This window comes from Hoplias malabaricus, chromosome 5, assembly GCF_029633855.1.
Source record: "Hoplias malabaricus isolate fHopMal1 chromosome 5, fHopMal1.hap1, whole genome shotgun sequence".
NCBI classification, from domain to species: domain Eukaryota; kingdom Metazoa; phylum Chordata; class Actinopteri; order Characiformes; family Erythrinidae; genus Hoplias; species Hoplias malabaricus.
The window spans coordinates 5,537,310-5,555,087 of record NC_089804.1 but is presented as its reverse complement, the minus strand read 5'-3'; the positions used below and the strand labels follow the sequence as shown (position 1 = coordinate 5,555,087).

At 44.7% G+C, this 17,778-nt stretch overlaps 1 protein-coding gene across 3 annotated transcripts in view; it reads right to left on the bottom strand.

Annotated features, from left to right (window-relative positions):
• The window catches only part of nav1a (neuron navigator 1a), a 65,377-nt gene that overhangs the window by 11,833 nt on the left and 35,766 nt on the right, over positions 1-17,778 (bottom strand). For all 3 annotated transcript variants that reach the window (XM_066670365.1, XM_066670366.1, XM_066670367.1), the window contains 17 exons: positions 14,564-14,702; positions 13,640-13,934; positions 9,219-9,975; positions 8,610-9,053; positions 7,537-7,578; positions 6,278-6,417; positions 5,080-5,259; positions 4,876-4,928; positions 4,416-4,439; positions 3,910-3,987; positions 3,501-3,584; positions 3,189-3,300; positions 1,914-2,032; positions 1,045-1,229; positions 668-830; positions 333-531; positions 124-215 (listed from right to left, as the gene is read on the bottom strand). In XM_066670365.1, the coding sequence (XP_066526462.1) occupies positions 124-215; positions 333-531; positions 668-830; positions 1,045-1,229; positions 1,914-2,032; positions 3,189-3,300; positions 3,501-3,584; positions 3,910-3,987; positions 4,416-4,439; positions 4,876-4,928; positions 5,080-5,259; positions 6,278-6,417; positions 7,537-7,578; positions 8,610-9,053; positions 9,219-9,975; positions 13,640-13,934; positions 14,564-14,702 (3,106 nt within the window). The remainder of the gene's footprint in view (positions 1-123; positions 216-332; positions 532-667; positions 831-1,044; positions 1,230-1,913; positions 2,033-3,188; positions 3,301-3,500; positions 3,585-3,909; positions 3,988-4,415; positions 4,440-4,875; positions 4,929-5,079; positions 5,260-6,277; positions 6,418-7,536; positions 7,579-8,609; positions 9,054-9,218; positions 9,976-13,639; positions 13,935-14,563; positions 14,703-17,778) is intronic.

The window sequence follows — 17,778 nt, the reverse complement described above, 5'->3', positions numbered from 1 at the left end:
TGTACTAGATTTCTGGTTTACACCCACAGTCCAAAAACTAAACTTTGTAGGTGGACTAACTACTCAAAAAGTATCCGTGTGTGTGTGTGAACTGTACTGTAGTGTATATTTAAATAGATATACCTCTCTAGATTGATCAGACAAGAGGACCACCACACGCAGTCGACCCTCACCCACTGGAGAACATAAACTAAATAACTCCGTAGGTGTAATGCCTAGAGAAAAGGAGGGAGAAAAAAAGTCTTATTTAACCTCACCTTTCCAATGAGAATAGACAAATACCAGTCTAGTTATTAGCAACATCTACAAGCAGCGGGAGGGTTTGAACTTACTCGGCTCAGAACACTCATTAAGACAAAAACTGGAAGACTTGGAGAGGTTTTTGGCAGGTGTGAGATGAGCAGATCCCAGAACAGAACACAGTCCTGACGGCTGAGAGGTGGAGGAAGTAGGAGAGACACGAGGGAGCGAAGGAGGAACGGTTCCAGTTTTTAGCTGGTCATTCTCTGCCTTCAGGTTCTCCACTGTTAGCTAAAGGGAGAACGAGTCACGGAGTTAAATCCAGCAGCACTCGTCTGTTGTCTTCTTCTTTTTCTTTAAACGCCAACCATTTCATAACCATTTCTATGTGTTATGTGCTATAATATGGGCTTGTGTTGTGACAAACCTGCATGCTGTTCATGGCCTCTCTTAACTGTTCCAGCTGATGGGCTGAATTCAGCGCCTCCAAACGTATATCCGTCAGCTTCATTTCTTTTTCCCAGAGCTCAGAACGAAGCTCGCACACCACTTTTTCCTCACTTTCCTGCTCCTCATTCCCTTCGAAAATCCTACAGAACAAACAAAGTAAATCTAACAATGCACTAAAAAGTGTACTTAATTAATTCAGTGGTTTTCACTTTCTTCTGCAGTTTTAGTTCCTTTGTTTCTGTTAAATATTTTATTTGTGTACACACAGTTACACTTCCCCATAAGAACAACACCATATTTTAATACTTGCAGCATGAACAGCCGTGAGGGTAAAGACGGTAAAGAGTCACTCACACAGAGGAATTGTCGGCTTGCGTGGACTGACAGGACATGGGCTCACTAACGTCTCCTTCATGAGCCAGTTTGGGAGAGTTGGGGGCAGAGGAGTCAGGAGTGGTGATTTCCTCGATGTCAGAGTACAGAGAACCTGACTTCGTGCCCTTCTTAATGTTGAAAGCTTTGCCAAAAGAGCTCCGTAACTAAAATCAGAGAGAAATCAGAGAGAACGGGTGCTTTAAAGTGAGCAGTTTGTAAATAGTGCTGCTTCAATGTTAGAGAAAATGAATAACTATGAGATGGAAAACTGAATATTATTAGTGTGTGACAAGTAAGGCCTCATCTGGGATTAGATCCGCTCTTCAGTGTTCGATTTCTGTTCATTCGAGTTCATTTGGTTTCACTGACAGGTTTAGGGAAGGAAAATTAACACATGTTTATCCTTTTAAGATTAGAATTAGAATCACTTTATTGGTCACTGTGCTGCACACAGAGGAATTATTTTCCCAATTTAATCCAATATGTGCAGTGAAACACACAATTACACACACTAGTGAACACTAGGGGGCAGTGAGGAGTCCCCAGAGCGGTGGGCAGCCCCTAGCCACGGCGTCTGGGGAGCAGTTGGGGATTCTGTGCCAAATAACATCACAAAAAAGACATTTAAAAAAGTAGTATTATTCTTATTTAGTTTTAGCGAATAAAATATGATTTAACTACAATTAGTGAGGTTTAAACAGTGCGATGTATTCTGCAAGGTCTTGTGAAAATCTGTGCTGTGAGAAAGGGAACTAAATATATATTTTTCAGAATTTCATAAAATGAATCATTATTTTAGTATTAAACAGGAATAGAGTGGTTGTCAGAGCTTTATTTTTAACTCTCACCCAGTTCTTTTTCTTCTTCTTCTTGGCGTCTTCTTTGAGGCTGCCCACACTCGAGTAGCTGGTGATACTGTTCAGACTGGTGATGCTTTCTGATGAATTCTGCCTCTTAATCCTCAGCTCTAAGAGAAAGACATTGCGTAGAAATCACACCCATATCACATCATTAAGGGGTCAACACAACCTTAAAGGCATACAATCATTATTCCTGTTCTCATTATTAAATTATCAAACGATTTCTCTCTGAACGAAGCTGAGCGCTTACCGCCCTCCATCAGCAGCTGCAGGGACTTTAATGACATTTATAAAGCACCTTTAGGTTCGTCTTATTGGGTGATGTTAGGTGGGATATGGGATATAGGTAGGATTCACACTCCTCACAGACAGTCACCCGGAGGAAACCCACGCAGACACAGGGAGAACACACCACACTCCTCACAGACAGTCACCCGGAGGAAACCCACGCAGACACAGGGAGAACACACCACACTCCTCACAGACAGTCACCCGGAGGAAACCCACGCAGACACAGGGAGAACACACCACACTCCTCACAAACAGTCACCCGGAGAAAACCCAAGCAGACACAGGGAGAACACACCACACTCCTCACAGACAGTCACCCAGAGAAAACCCACGCAGACACAGGGAGAACACACCACACTCCTCACAGACAGTCACCCGGAGGAAACCCAAGCAGACACAGGGAGAACACACCACACTCCTCACAGACAGTCACCCGGAGAAAACCCACGCAGACACAGGGAGAACACACCACACTCCTCACAGACAGTCACCCAGAGGAAACCCAAGCAGACACAGGGAGAACACACCACACTCCTCACAGACAGTCACCCGGAGAAAACCCACGCAGACACAGGGAGAACACACCACACTCCTCACAGACAGTCACCCGGAGGAAACCCACACAGACACAGGGAGAACACACCACACTCCCCACAGACAGTCACCCGGAGGAAACCCACGCAGACACAGGGAGAACACACCACACTCCCCACAGACATTCACCCGGAGGAAACCCACGCAGACACAGGGAGAACACACCACACTCCTCACAGACAGTCACCCGGAGGAAACCCATGCAGACACAGGGAGAACACACCACACTCCTCACAGACAGTCACCCGGAGGAAACCCATGCAGACACAGGGAGAACACACCACACTCCTCACAGACAGTCACCCGGAACAGGAATCGAACCCACAACCTCCAGCTGCGACACTAGCTGCTGAACGGTGAAAAGGTGTATTTTCTCACCTTTAGGAGTAATGTCGGGGTTATTGAGGGCTCCATGAATAACAGCCTGTGCTTCTATGTTCTTGGTTTTTAAATCTTCTATAGTCTCCCTTAGTTCCACTAGCTCAGAGTCCTGCAGGGAAAAATAGTCAAGTTAGATACAGTTAGTCACTTAAACTCACTTGAGAAAAACCTTTATTTCATGAAACTATCTCTTTGTTTTTTTTCTAAAGTTAGATTTCCAATAACGACATGTTTGAATCAAATTTCAAAACAACAAACAAGATGTTCGACATTGCAGATGGTTGGCTCATGTTTTCTAGGGGTGTTTACCTTCTGTTCAGCACTGGCTGAGAGGCTCTGGAGGCGTGTGGTCATTAGGGCCAGACTCTGTTCAAAAGCCGCCACCAGGTTAGCCTTTAAATGATAAACACAATGCAGTCATTGGGAGTAATTCACATGTCTCCTGATGCATTACAGAAAGTCTGAGAACAGCTTTAAAGCAAAGGCAATGAATCCCAAGGCTCCGATGAGCTTTAAAAAATGAAAATGTTAATTTCTCCACGGCTGAAGCCCAGTACAGAGCTCAGGCTCACTCTCCTTATCTAAGATAAGTACTGATCGGTAAGGCGTACTACAGAGAACTAAAGAGGGAAAGAGAGAGAAGCAGTGAAAGGATGAATATTATTAAGGATATATATATATTGGGCAGATCAGTAGAACCCTTGGCAGAGACACTTACATTGGCAGACAGCTGAGATGTCAGGTTAGCCACCTTCTCCTGGGAGGACTCCAGCTCTCTTCTCAGTTTACGAATTTGCTGTAAATGAAAACAAATCTGAAATGTTAGATCCCAAACGCAGCTCAGTTGTAGTGGTTTAAACCAATACAGAGCCTGCCTCATCACACATCGCAGTTCTATTGGGTGCAGACCCCACGTCCCTCATGAATGTAAAAATAAATAAAATATTGAGAACAGCATAATTTTATAAAATTAAGAGTCTGAGCGGACGTCAGCTGCATTTCAGACATGAAAGAGTTCTGAAGTCTAAGAGACAACGTGTTGTCACCGGCCCGGACACCGTTAAAGGTTCTCACCCATAAGACTCAAGTCTCAGAGCAATCAGACACTCAAACTTTGTACCTATTCTAGCCTCCAAAACATCCGATCCAGGACGGTAAATCAAAGTCACAAGTATTTTATTGATCAGGCAACAACGCAGAAGTGAAGAGAGATGAAAGACTCACCTCTCCTTGAATCCTCTCTTCAGCCTTTTCCAGCAAGAAAGAAAAGACAAGACAATACACTGCTTAACGAGGGTCTTATCTTTGACTCAGTTATCAATAACATCACAAGGCTATATTCCTACAAACGTTTAGAAAGGAGATATAATAAATATGTATCTAATCACTTCAGCACGTCTGACTAAAACACCTGTTACATTAACCCAGGCCTGATGACGAGTATCGGTTCATTACTTTTCTGCAACCTCTTCATACTTTGATAAAACAGAGATTAGTTTTCTCATTATTCATTCAGAAACCTGTAAAAAAACTTCCTTCCATAAATCTACGGTCATATAGAGTTATAGCAGACATAATGCATGATTACCCACCCAGGCCATGCTCTGTTATAACTGCATTTACAGTTATATCACGTCACGTGAGCAAATGTGTACATAGAAACAGAGCTCAGGAAAGTACTCACTGAGGAGTAGGTGGAAGAAGCACTGGATGCCAGTGAAAGCACCGAGCCGTGAACTGTGTAGAGGGATTTGGGGGTTGAGGGTTTGGTGGAACAATGTGGAGAGAGAGAGAGAGAGAGAGAGAGAGAGCAACATCAAGGTGAGCCATTCTCATGTAAAAATGAAGCAAAGCTGTTCAGTTCTGTAGTGACTGCCATCCCTCTCACCATCGTCACTATGATCCCGATCCCTGAAGGATCCAGAGCGTATCATGCTCTTGGGCCTTTCCGCCAGTGAGAGGGTGCTGCCCAGTGGTGAGGCCTGGAGAAGTTCAAAGCCAGTCTCATGGGTAGGGATGCTGTTGGAGCGAGTCATTTTCGGGGTGCCGGCGCTTGGGCTGTGGGTCGCTTTGACAGAAAGATGGCGGATAAAGAGATTACTATGAGATTCTCAGAATTCTCAGAATTACAAGATTTATGATCACAGTATATCTTACGATAACATCCATCCATCCATTATCTGTAACCCTTATCCAGTTCAGGGTCGCGGTGGGTCCAGAACCTACCTGGAATCATTGGGCGCAAGGTGGGAACACACCCTGGAGGGGGCGCCAGTCCTTCACAGGGCAACACACACATTCACTCACACACTCACACCTACGGACACTTTGAGTCGCCGATCAACCTACCAACGTGTGTTTTTGGAAACCCACACAGACACAGGGAGAACAAACCACACTCCTCACAGACAGTCACAGTTTACCGCATGGGTTTCCTCCGGGTGACTGTCTGTGAGGAGTGTGGTGTGTTCTCCCTGTGTCTGCGTGGGCTTCCTCCGGGTGACTGTCTGTGAGGAGTGTGGTGTGTTCTCCCTGTGTCTGCGTGGGCTTCCTCCGGGTGACTGTCTGTGAGGAGTGTGGTGTGTTCTCCCTGTGTCCGCGTGGGTTTCCTCCGGGTGACTGTCTGTGAGGAGTGTGGTGTGTTCTCCCTGTGTCCGCGTGGGTTTCCTCCGGGTGACTGTCTGTGAGGAGTGTGGTGTGTTCTCCCTGTGTCTGCGTGGGTTTCCTCCGGGTGCTCCGGTTTCCTCCCGCAGTCCAAAAACACGGGGGGAATCGAACCCACAACCTCCAGGTCCCTGGAGCTGTGTGACTGCGACTTGTGCTGACAGATATGAAGTGGTACTTAATGGTTTTTCAGATACAGAGTGGTGAGAGAACTTAAAATATGTGTTGGAGATGACTCTGGAAAAATATGCACATGGAAACAATACGTTTTTATGTGTGTATTTGTTTGTATTAATATATGAGCCACTGGTTTTGACTGTAGGTGCATAATCGTTATGTAAGCCATTCCACATCAGTTTAAACAACAATCTTCTTAAGTCAGTAATTATGACAGTCCCAAGTGACAGGATGGAGGTACTTACCGATATTGGTCATTGAAATCCTGCTGGTAAGTGTTGGGGACGGCAGCAGAGCAGGGCTGTCTATGGCACTCAGGCTGAGGACTGTGTGAGAGTGACGTCTCTCTTTATTATCGTCTTCACTCTGAGAGCAGCCATGTTGGCTGAGGTGCAAGGGACATCAGTCAAATGTTAATATCGAGTTGGATCTTTAATTTGCAGAAAGGCTTTAAATATTCATTCATCTAACAACCTTTTAAATGATGTACAGAGTCAGGTCCAGAATAAATTTGAAACATAGAAATGAAGATTAAAGTGCAGACGCCATGCTTTAATTCAATGATATTAACAAAAACGCTGCATTAACTGTTCAGGAAATATTGTGATTTCTACAGAGCCCCTCCTTCTTTACAGGCTCCAATGTAATTGGGCACTGGACTGACAGCAGTCTAATGTCCTGGTGTGGCCTGTTCCACCGTTATTTCATTACAAAACTACACGTGTTTTAAAGTGGTGTCAACACAAGCGAAGAAAGACACTGTGAGGGTGAAAAAAAGATCATAAAAATGTAAGAGCCCGTCTTCAGCAACTGACTCCTGGAAAACCCTGTGCTTTAGAGCTGAAAGCGTACCGTTCACTTACATCTGAATACTCCATTTTCAAACTCATTTCCGCGGTACACAGAGACTAAACTATGTAAACTGTGTCACTGTCCACACACAGGGGTTAGACAATGAAAGTGAAACACCTGTCATTGTAGTGTGGGAGGTGTCATGGCTAAACTGGAGCAGCCTGGTGGACAATCTTCATTAACTCCACACTGCACCAGTAAGACCATGTGCATCCAATGGTTCAAACACTGTGTCCTGAAGGCGGTGCCGTGTATCAGGACGACAATGCACCAATACACACAGCGAGACTGGTGAAAGACTGGTTTGATGAACATGAAAGTGAAGTTGAACATCTCCCATGGCCTCCAGATCTAAATATTATTGAGACACTTTGGGGTGTTTTGGAGGAGCGAGTCAGGAAACGTTTTCCTCCACCAGCATCACGTAGAGACCTGGCCACTATCCTGCAAGAAGAACGGCTTCAAATCCCTCTGACCACTGTGCAGGACTTGTGTACGTCATTCCCAAGACGAACTGACGCTGTATCGGCCGCAAAAGGAGGCCCTACACCACACTAATAAATTACTGTGGTCTAAAACCAGGTGTTTCACTTTCATTGTCCAACCCCTGTACCTCTGGACACAATTATGAATGAAGTCAAAATGAAAATACCTTAATCCTTTCTTCGGGAGGGTGTTTCTGTCTCTTTGTAAACTGCCAACAGAAGAATATTCAGAAAACACAACAACTGAGTGCTCATGGGTTACAGTGAGTAACAAGCAAAGGCTGAAGAGTGAATGTACGATCAACTCTAAAACCAGAGGTTAATAGTTCTGAGCTTTTTCTGTTTAATTCAGTAGATTATAAAACACAGAAGTGGTATGTGGAAGTCACTGAATATATATCTGGCCTTTTCCCAATATGTACAATGTACCTCATCAAAGTAAAACCCGTGTGAGTTTGTAGTTGATGTTTTGACACTGACCACGGGTTATTTAGTTTTATTTTAGTTATTTAAATTTATTCCACTTATATATTTAACTTATTCCACTTTAGACTCAGTCTGTTGATTCAGAATCTAGTGAAGAGGCTTTCACAGAAACAAACGACACCAAAATAACACACCCGACGTAAGCAGAACCGTCTGTTTAGCAGGTGCCCAGAACTTCCCCCATCACTGTATTAGACCTCGCAGAAAACAGAGAGAATTCAGTGTGTTATCACTGAGGGATTTAAAAAGAGAAGCAGAAAGGGACGTTTTTCCACCGACACGTCCAAGGGTGGGGGACCTTTCCATTGCAAGGAATTACATCACAGTGACACAGAGAATAACTGGGAAGATGGCTTTTGCAGCTGTTTTTCAGCAGTTAATCAATTTCCATTCTTTTTATTTTTCATTCACTCTAATCTTAGACATTTTTAACTCGTCTCCTGACCACTGTCAACAGTCATCGTCGATTCTCCTCCTCCTCATGACGCCCCACACAACGGATCTGGACTGCAGGCGCTCTGTGGATTCCCCGAATCGTTTCACAATGTGATGTAAGATGGTGAAGGACCTACATTCTTTACAGATTGAAGCTTGTAACTCATTGGGGTTTGTGTTGCATTTAACACAACGTCCCAAACTTTCCAGACACGGGTTTTGTATTTGACCTTAATCGAGAAACGGGGAACAAGAACGTTCTATTTCTAAGATGGATGTCAAGAAGAAGAGCGTAAAAGGTACATTCACATACACCAACCTGTCCATGGCGAGGCTGAGTGAGGCTCTGTTTCCTGCAGACCAGCTGCTGCCCAAGGTTCTCTCCTCTGGTTTTGCCTTGAGCTCTGTCACAGTGCCCCCTCCTGGACACACACTCATCTGCAAAGGCAGGGACTCCATGCTGCGGTGAAGTCCAGAGAGTCGCGGGTAGAGCAGGGGAGAGCCGAGCGCTCGGCCTTCTCGCTCCCCCATGGAGCCAGAGAAACAGTCTGAGGAGTTCACGTTGAGGATGGGTGCAGGGCTGGGTGTCAGACCTGGAGCAGATGGACTGCCCAGAGATGATAAATCCTGACGTTTGGGGTAGGGAGTTATTTTTGGAGGAAGATGCTCTTCTCTGACAACACTGCAGTCCTGATTATTGGAGTTGACTTTATCCTGGTGGGTGGGTTTGGGCAGAGATTTGGCACTGGAAGGCCTTGTGATGCTAGGTTTGAGAAGTGTGGGGAATACATAAACAAAACAATGTCAAATAGACACAGACCGAAATGTTTTTGAAGCTTGAAATAAAAAGGATAAAGATTTACCAAGAGATAAAATTCAGTGTAATTCAGCGTGCAGTCATTTCAACAGTTGTCATCATTGGACTTACCTGTGAGAGTTTGGCACGGGAATATCAGAGTATTTTCCCAGACTGGACGGCTGCCTGAGTCCCAGTAATTTGGAAGGATGCTCCATGTTCTGCGTGGGTGTAGGAAGTCCATTCTTCAGAGTTCCGCTGTCTCCACATTCGCCGTCACCCCCGGCTTTAGCTTTGGCTTTCTCCTTCTCCCTGTCCGTCTGATTCACTGGACCACACCCTCCCATAACTGTCCGTCCAGAGCTTTTCCCACTGCCCGGTTCCTTTAGCTTGGACTGAGGCACCACAGGTTTGAGGCTGAGCATTCCGCTATCTATGCTGCTACTGACCGGGCGAGGCCCATGCTTACTTCCAGTCAGACTCAAGGTGTTGGACTTGGCAGGTCTTGGAAGACTACGATACTGAATGTTATTCCGAGAGTTGGGAGTTAGGAATCCCTGATCGCAGTTTGACACATCAAGGCTGGTTTTACGGCTGGTGCCACTGCTACCGTTTGGAGGTTTTACTGGAATTCCAGAGGATTTGGGGGTTTTGCTTACGGTAGCAGATACGGTGCCCGTAGGCGTGAGAACCGTAGCATTGCCCGTTACCGGGGCAGGCTTTTTGAAGCCAAAGGAGTTGTTTGTTCCAGCAGACGGTCGGACCAGGCCCGAGACTGGTTTGCGGTTCTGACCTTGATCTTTCCCTGCGTCTGAACATGAACGCTGTAGACCTGATGACTTCACTGCCGTCTTAGCCTTATCCACAATCCTTTGATCGGCTTTTGGTGCTGAAGGGAAATAAACATAAAAACACTATAAAAACAGTTCACTACTTCCTGATTGTAATATTAATAAACATACTTCAATTCATTATTATTCATTCATTCATTGTCTGTAACTCTTATCTAGTTCAGGGTCGCGGTGGGTCCGGAGGCTACCCGGAATCACTGGCCGTAAGGCAGGAACACACCCTGGAGGGGGGCGACACACACTCACACCTACGGACACGTTTGAGTCACCAATCCACCTACCAACGTGTGTTTTTGGAGCGTGGGAGGAAACTCATACAGACACTGGGAGAACACACCAAACTCCTACAAACTTAAATGTGTTGAGGGGAAAAAAGCTAATTTTTCTTAATAGAGCCATTTTACATGAAACAAAAAGGGTCCTATTCCTTAGAACATTAACTAACTAAGGCCCTGTCCACACTGGTCCATTTTTATTTAAAAACTGATGATTCTGTCTGCGTTTTTGGCCTCTTGTCTCTCTTAAGAGGTACTATGGCCCCCTAATGGACTGGTATGAGAATGCAGCCGTTTCTGGAGATGTTCAATGTGTATAATTCTCAGATTCAGAGAGAGGGAAAAACTAAGCCTCATGAATATAACAGCAGCACAGTGTTGTTAGTCAGAACGTCCCCACAAAACAGTCAGAAGCACACGTGGCTCACTGAAAACGGTAACCGCACCCAAATGGAAAACCAGCCTGTTTGTTCCACAGGACAGCACCATGTCTCTGTGCCACAAAACACACCCACAGCACAAAACCTGTGACTTCACTAGACGTTTGGCTTTACTTAATATACAAAACATAACATCAGTGTCCAAAGTACCACCACAGTCAACTACTGACAGCAAAAGGTGAGAAGCAATAGCTCCCACGGGGAAGACAGGGAAGACAATCGATCACCTTTGACAATCGGTCAACACCAACATATCTGACAGTATCATCTTCTTAATGAAAACCTGGATCAAACTGAGGCAGAAGAACAGAAACAAGACCAAGAAGCACTGCAAATATTTCACACATTCCTTAGAGAAACACACTGACGACTGGTCAGGGCTCGCAGGGGAATCCCATATTGAAGTATTGGAGTGACAGGGAGAGGTTGAAAGGTTGATCATTGGTAATTTGTGTTGGCATTTAATAATAAAGCAGCTATATCCAAGAGCATTTCTTTTTTTCCCCCTTAGAATAACACTGCATCTGTGTAGAAGTGAAAAAGCATAAGGTCATAGAGCGAGGTGTGGCACTTTCCAGAGCACTCTGGGGAGGTTTTTTTTTTTTTTGCTTTAAACCAATTATGCAGATTCATGTTCAACATCCAATTCTATTTAAAGGCATTGTTCACAACATTTTTTATAAAATTCAGAAGACTTTTCCTTGTCATTTGCTGCTCTCTGGGCTGTTTTTGTGCTGGAAACCAGTCTGATGTGTCTTTAAATGAGTGAAAAGACAAACTAGCTCGGTCTGGTATTGGTATGCTAGGCTCTCTCTGTCTCTCTCTCTCTTCACGGCAGAGGCATCTGTAGTATTGTAGACAACAAAATATCAGACAACACTTGTAATTAGTGAATACAGCCACTTAGAATGAACACTGACTTGTGAAAGGGATATTCACAGGTTGTTTAATCTCCATAGAAACGCACTAGCACTAGCTTTAGCACTAGCTAGCTGCAGCTAATGGAGAACAAATTTTCATTTAATTTCCCTCTTCTTAAAACACACAGCTTGTTCTGAGTTGGAAATAAAGAAGACTGAGCAATGTTTCCTCATTTTGTCTATTTTGGTTGTTCCTAGCTCTGAATGATATGTAATCTGTTCACAACCACAGGCCTAAAGTAAAGAGCTCGAGTTGGGTGCTAAATTATACAAATAAAAGGAGGGCATGGTGAGCACTGAGAAAGAGGGGCTGTGAGTGGTGGTGGGTGATTTAAAGATGGCAGGACTATTATCACCCACCCCCTCCTCTTAAACTCAATGCCACACAAACACACAAACACACACACACACACACACACACACACACACACACACACACACACACAAGTCACAGTTGCAGCTGCCGAGCTCTGGTGCCAGCCCTCTGTACCACCGAACAGAGCTATCTTTCTCTTCAATTCAGTGCTTTTACTAAACACCAACATCAGATCTTGAACAAAAGGGGGTTTGCAGGGACAGATTCAATGGATGAGGCCAAGAGAGGATTTGATTTTAATGATTCGCAAACCATTAGATCTGGTATAATATTATTATGGGCTGCAGGCGCACTGAGCCAAGCTTAAAACAAATGAATGTCTTAATAAACAATATACACATTAACTGAGAGCAGTGATACACAACCTTTCACTAGAGTGCTTATTCTTTTGTATATGAGAATATTTGAGCCCACCCAACACACACAAATATATCCTTTGCTCCCAAACGCCACTGAAATTTACAAAACTGCAGCTTATTACAGGGACCTGGAGGTTGTGGGTTTAAGTCCTTCTCCGGGTGACTGTCTCTGAGGAGTGTGGTGTGTTCTCTCTGTGTCTGCGTGGGTTTCCTCCGGGTGACTGTCTGTGAGGAGTGTGGTGTGTTCTCCCTGTGTCTGCGTGGGTTTCCTCCGGGTGACTGTCTGTAAGGAGTGTGGTGTTTTCTCCCTGTGTCTGCGTGGGTTTCCTCCGGGTGACTGTCTGTGAGGAGTGTGGTGTGTTCTCCCTGTGTCTGCGTGGGTTTCCTCCGGGTGACTGTCTGTGAGGAGTGTGGTGTGTTCTCCCTGTGTCTGCGTGGGTTTCCTCCGGGTGACTGTCTGTGAGGAGTGTGGAGTGTTCTCTGTGTGTCTGCGTGGGTTTCCTTCGGGTGACTGTCTGTGAGGAGTGTGTTGTGTTCTCCCTGTGTCTGTGTGGGTTTCCTCCGGGTGACTGTCTGTGAGGAGTGTGTTGTGTTCTCCCTGTGTCTGCGTGGGTTTCCTCCGGGTGCTCCGGTTTCCTCCCACGCTCCAAAAAAACACACGTTGGTAGGTGGATTAGAGACTCAAAAGTGTCTGTAGGTGTGAGTGTGTGAGTGAATGTGTGAGTGTGTGTCTCCCTGTGAAGGACTGGCGCCCCCTCCAGGGTGTGTTCCCACCCTGCGCCCAGTGATTCCGGGTAGGCTCCGCACCCACTGCCGCCCTGAACTGGATAAGGGTTATAGACAATAAATGAATAAATGAATGAATGACATGTGTAGGGTCTTTTCCATTCATTCATATGCCTTGCTGCTTAGTGTAGACAAGTTTGTGGTTTGTGTGCTTCAGAAAACTGAGTAAAGAATCTATTCATTCATTCATTCATTCATTGTCTGTAACCACATATCAAGTTCAGGGTCACAGTCTGTCGAGAGTCTACCCGGAATCACTGGGCGCAAGGCAGGAACACACCCTGGAGGGGGCGCCAGTCCTTCACAGGGCAACACACACTCACACGTTCACTTACCCAATTCATACCCAATTTTCCATATTCAGATTTAGCCTCAAACGGTCAGAAAACTGAATTGATAAATGTTACACAGACACATACGTTTCATATTACTGTCTATGCATTTTGATGGCTCCAGAGCTCATAATGATGTGAGGACTTTAGTGCCCCATGTGCCCTAGTTTTTTCTCTGTAGCCTGTTTTTGTCTTTTCCATTAGCAGAACTCACCGCTCGGTGCTTTCAGCACGCTCTGTGGATTGTGGCTGATGGGTGAAGTTATGCCCACAGGCGGGTTGGATGGCTTCTTCAAACCAGACTGATGGTTGAGTGTCTGCGGTTTCTTCAGTTCACCCTTGACCACTGTGTCATCCTGCAGCCGACTCTTCTTCCACTTGCTGGACGACTCTGTTTTAAGGCTGCCTGTGTCAAAAAACCCCTCACCCCTGCACTGGGCCTTGGAGTCCTCATTATACCAGGAAAGGCCACTTTCCACGAGTGAGCGCTTTTCTGCATCGGTGCGCAGCTAGAGAAGGTTTATACAAAGAGAGGGGGAAGAGCAAGACAAAGAAGGCATTGGCAGTCATTAAATGATTGAGATCACTGTCACTGTCAGAGGCATCGTCGGTGCAGCACATGTAATAAGTTGAATATAACCTAGGGGTAGCAGCATATTTGTGCCATCATTTTTGCGACTTGAAGTGATGCCATTTGCTAGACGTGACACATTGCTGTGGTAGTGTTATCAGATTGACTTTTGAGGGCTACTGTAGCGAAGGCTACTTCAGGACATCGATAAACGACAGTTACCAATCTCACAGCGAACACGGCACTTCCTCATTCGCACTCAGATGGCTTCTTCATTAAGTTTGGGTTTGATCAACGGTTCATCACCAAACCCTTTCCATCCGACCGAAAAGACGCCAGATGAACACCAATAAACATAAAGTATCACACATTATAACTGATCGTTAGCCTATTTAACTTTCACATCACGTGTTTTATATTGTGATAGGAATATCTTTACAGACAGCACTTCACTTACATCCTCACTATTTATTTAAGCATTGAACATTGAAAATAAATCTTAAATCTTCAGAAGAACAGCACATTTAGATCTGATTCCTAGCAGAAGAACAACTGGAGGTCACTCACCACTACGGCAGAGTTGCGGCGGGAGCTGATGGGAGTGCTTGGCAAGGAGTTGAGTGAGGAGCTTGCGTTGAACTCTTCTGAGCTGAGGTTATCTGAGCCATCACTCAAACCACTGCTGATAGAGCTGCTCTCATCCCAGCTTTAGACGTCATGGAGGGGAAAGAAAAGGGAGAAATAATATAAAACAAACAGACACTGACCAAACCCTCCATCGACGACTGAATACCTTTATTTAAAAAGGTTAAAACAACTGACAACTGAAACCGACGATAAACGCCTGTACGGCATTATTCCACCTTCAGCAGGAATGTGTAGAACCGCCTTTAATCACCTGCAAAACAATATTCAAACACTATTTATGTGCTTTTTACAACTGAATTTGTCACAAAGCAACTTTAAAGAGATTCAGTTCCTGGTTCCAGGATGATGATGACAACAAAAACCTCCATTAGAGGAGAACAATGGGAATTAGAACAATGGGTTGACGATGAAAATCATCTATAACTAGTACACACCACCTGCAAACGTGGAGTAACTCGGTGATAGGCTTCGGCCACACGGTTCCTGGCTGTGTCAGGTTTATTAGGCCTTTTTAACACATGCTTGGACTACACTCTCAGAAAAGAACGGTACGGTAGAGGTACATCATTGTCACTAAACGTACAAACAGTAAATGTATCTTTAAAGCTACAACAGTGCTGTTAAAGTCCAGCTGTGTTCCCTAAAGGTACATTACATTCTCTTCTCCAGAAGGAGAGGTACATATTTGTAAGATTTCATTCCAGAACTGTGACCTGGAGGTGACACGGGGCGAATAAACTCAACACAGTTTTAAACTCTACAATCATCGGAGGATAAGATACAGTTGTGTTCTCGAACTAAACATGTTCCCTTGAAGATACCACCACAGTGACAGTTTTCATCAGAGTACAAACTGCCCCTCGTGCAATTAACAGCTGGCCTTTAGGAGCAAAGTTTATGCCCTCATGTGGTTGTGGGTAAAAAGGTACACGGATTCCAGTTGGCTGACGGTTTAGGTCAGACATCAGCCTGAGGCTAGACGAGGCTCAAAGGAGGACGAGAAAGCAGAGAGAGAATTCATTTGGAGCAGGACAGGAGCAAAATATTTGACTTTAGTGCAACATTCCACATTCGGAAAATTCCTCTGGATATAAAGCTCCCATAGAGAGAGGGTTTAATATGGAAACGGGACGTCGTGCAGAAGCCAAGCGGTTTGAAATGGCTAGACTGACCACATAAAGAGTGGAACTAAAGGCACAGGATGCATCATGGAAACAAGTGGAGTGGTGTGTGTGTGTGTGTGTGTATAACACTTTGCAGAAAACAGAAGGAATACCTCTATTTCTGACTCTAAAATCTCAATCTTTAAACATTTATAAAAATGTACGGTCAGAAAGGTCCAGTGTGGAACAGGGTCTGAAGATTAACCATGGATTTATTTCCATAAACGCATGGTTTGGATGCTGCTACAGTGACCTATTCTTGTTCTAATGACCCAGGCATGTCACCGTGATATTCCTGATGTTTACAGAGACGGCAAAACTAGCAGCAGAATTAAAGAGCTCTGATAATTCGTATAATTTAGATAAATATATGGTCTTCATAACATCGATGGATATTTTTATATAGATCTATTTAAGTTTCTCTTTAAGGATAAAATCCTCATTGTTAAAACGTGTCATTGATTGTATTTTTTTAAGGCTGCGTCTCATCCCCTTTAAAGCTCTGATTCTAGAACCGCACCTGCATTCAATGTTATAATTAAAGCTCTTAACAGGGGACTATTCCTTGTATCAGTGACAGTATGTGCAGACACGCATATGACTCTGAAATCAAGCCTCGACTGCCTACTTTACGTGAACTGGAAGCAGCAAGAAGAAAGGACACCTTTAGTTGAGTTAACTGATGGAATCAGTGGAGATGGATGCGGGGATTTTAACCAGATGGACTCTGTGCAGTCATATGGTGAGCCTAAGGGGGCAAAGCCATAGTTTGGCAAAGCATTCAGCCGCCGCCGACTGAACCACGCTGCCTTGTAGAAGTTATGTGTTTTATTCACTGGGGATAAACAGAGAATAAATTAACTATAAAAGCTGTTTTTAAAATGTATTCCCTTTATTTTTTCTCATTTATTTCAGTGTTTTCACTGATCAAACGGCTGTATGTTTTAGTATGAAAATCAAATGCAATTTAGAGAATACTGCAGTTACACCAACTGCAATAGAAGCAGAATATACAAAGAATAGAAGGGGCATTCTAGGCTTACCACCTTGTGCCAAACTTCATGAGAGGACTGTCGAACAGTTCTCAACACCAGATGGCAAAGAATTGAGGTCTTTCACCATCTACTGTGCAAAAACGTCCACAAATTGTACAAAGATTAAAGAAAACACTGGCTTCCTTCCCACTGCAGGTCCGAATGGTTCTTAAGACACGTAGCCAACAGGAGGATTCACTCACACATCCAAATCATTTGATTCAGGTGTTCCAATCACTTCCATGTCCACCGGTGTTTAAAACCAAGCACCTAGGCATGCAGACTGCTTCTACACACATTTGTGAAAAATGGTTCACTCGCAGGAGCTCAGTGAATTCCGCTGTGACAGGATGCCACCTGTGCAACACGTCCAGTGGTGAGATATCCTTGCTACTAAATATTCCACAATCAGTCAGTGGTATTACAGCAAAGAGGAAGCGATTGAACCCGACAGCAAATTAGCCATGAATTGGTAGGCCACGTAAAAAGACATAGTGGGGTCAGTGGATGCTGAGGTGCGTAATGTGCAGAGGTCGGCAACTTCCTGCTACAGATCTCCAAACTTCACGTGGCCTTAAGAGTTGCTCAAGAACAGTGCGTATAGAGGTCCAAGCCTTACATCACCAAACACAATGCAAAATGCAGTATAACATGCCGCCGCTGGACTCTAGAGCAGTGGAGACGTGTTCTCTCGAGTGACGAATCACACTTCTCCATCTAGCGGTCTGATGGACGAGACTGGGTTTGGCAGTTGCCAGGAGAATGGTACTTTTCTGCATTTTGCCAGGTGTACAGTTTGGTGGAGGAGGGGGGGGGGTCTTGAAGTGGGGTTGTTTTTCAGGAGTTGGGCTCAGCCCCTTAGTTCCTTAGGAAAGGAACTCTTAATGCTTCAGCAGACCAAGAGATTTTGGACAATTTCATGCTCCCAACTTTGTGG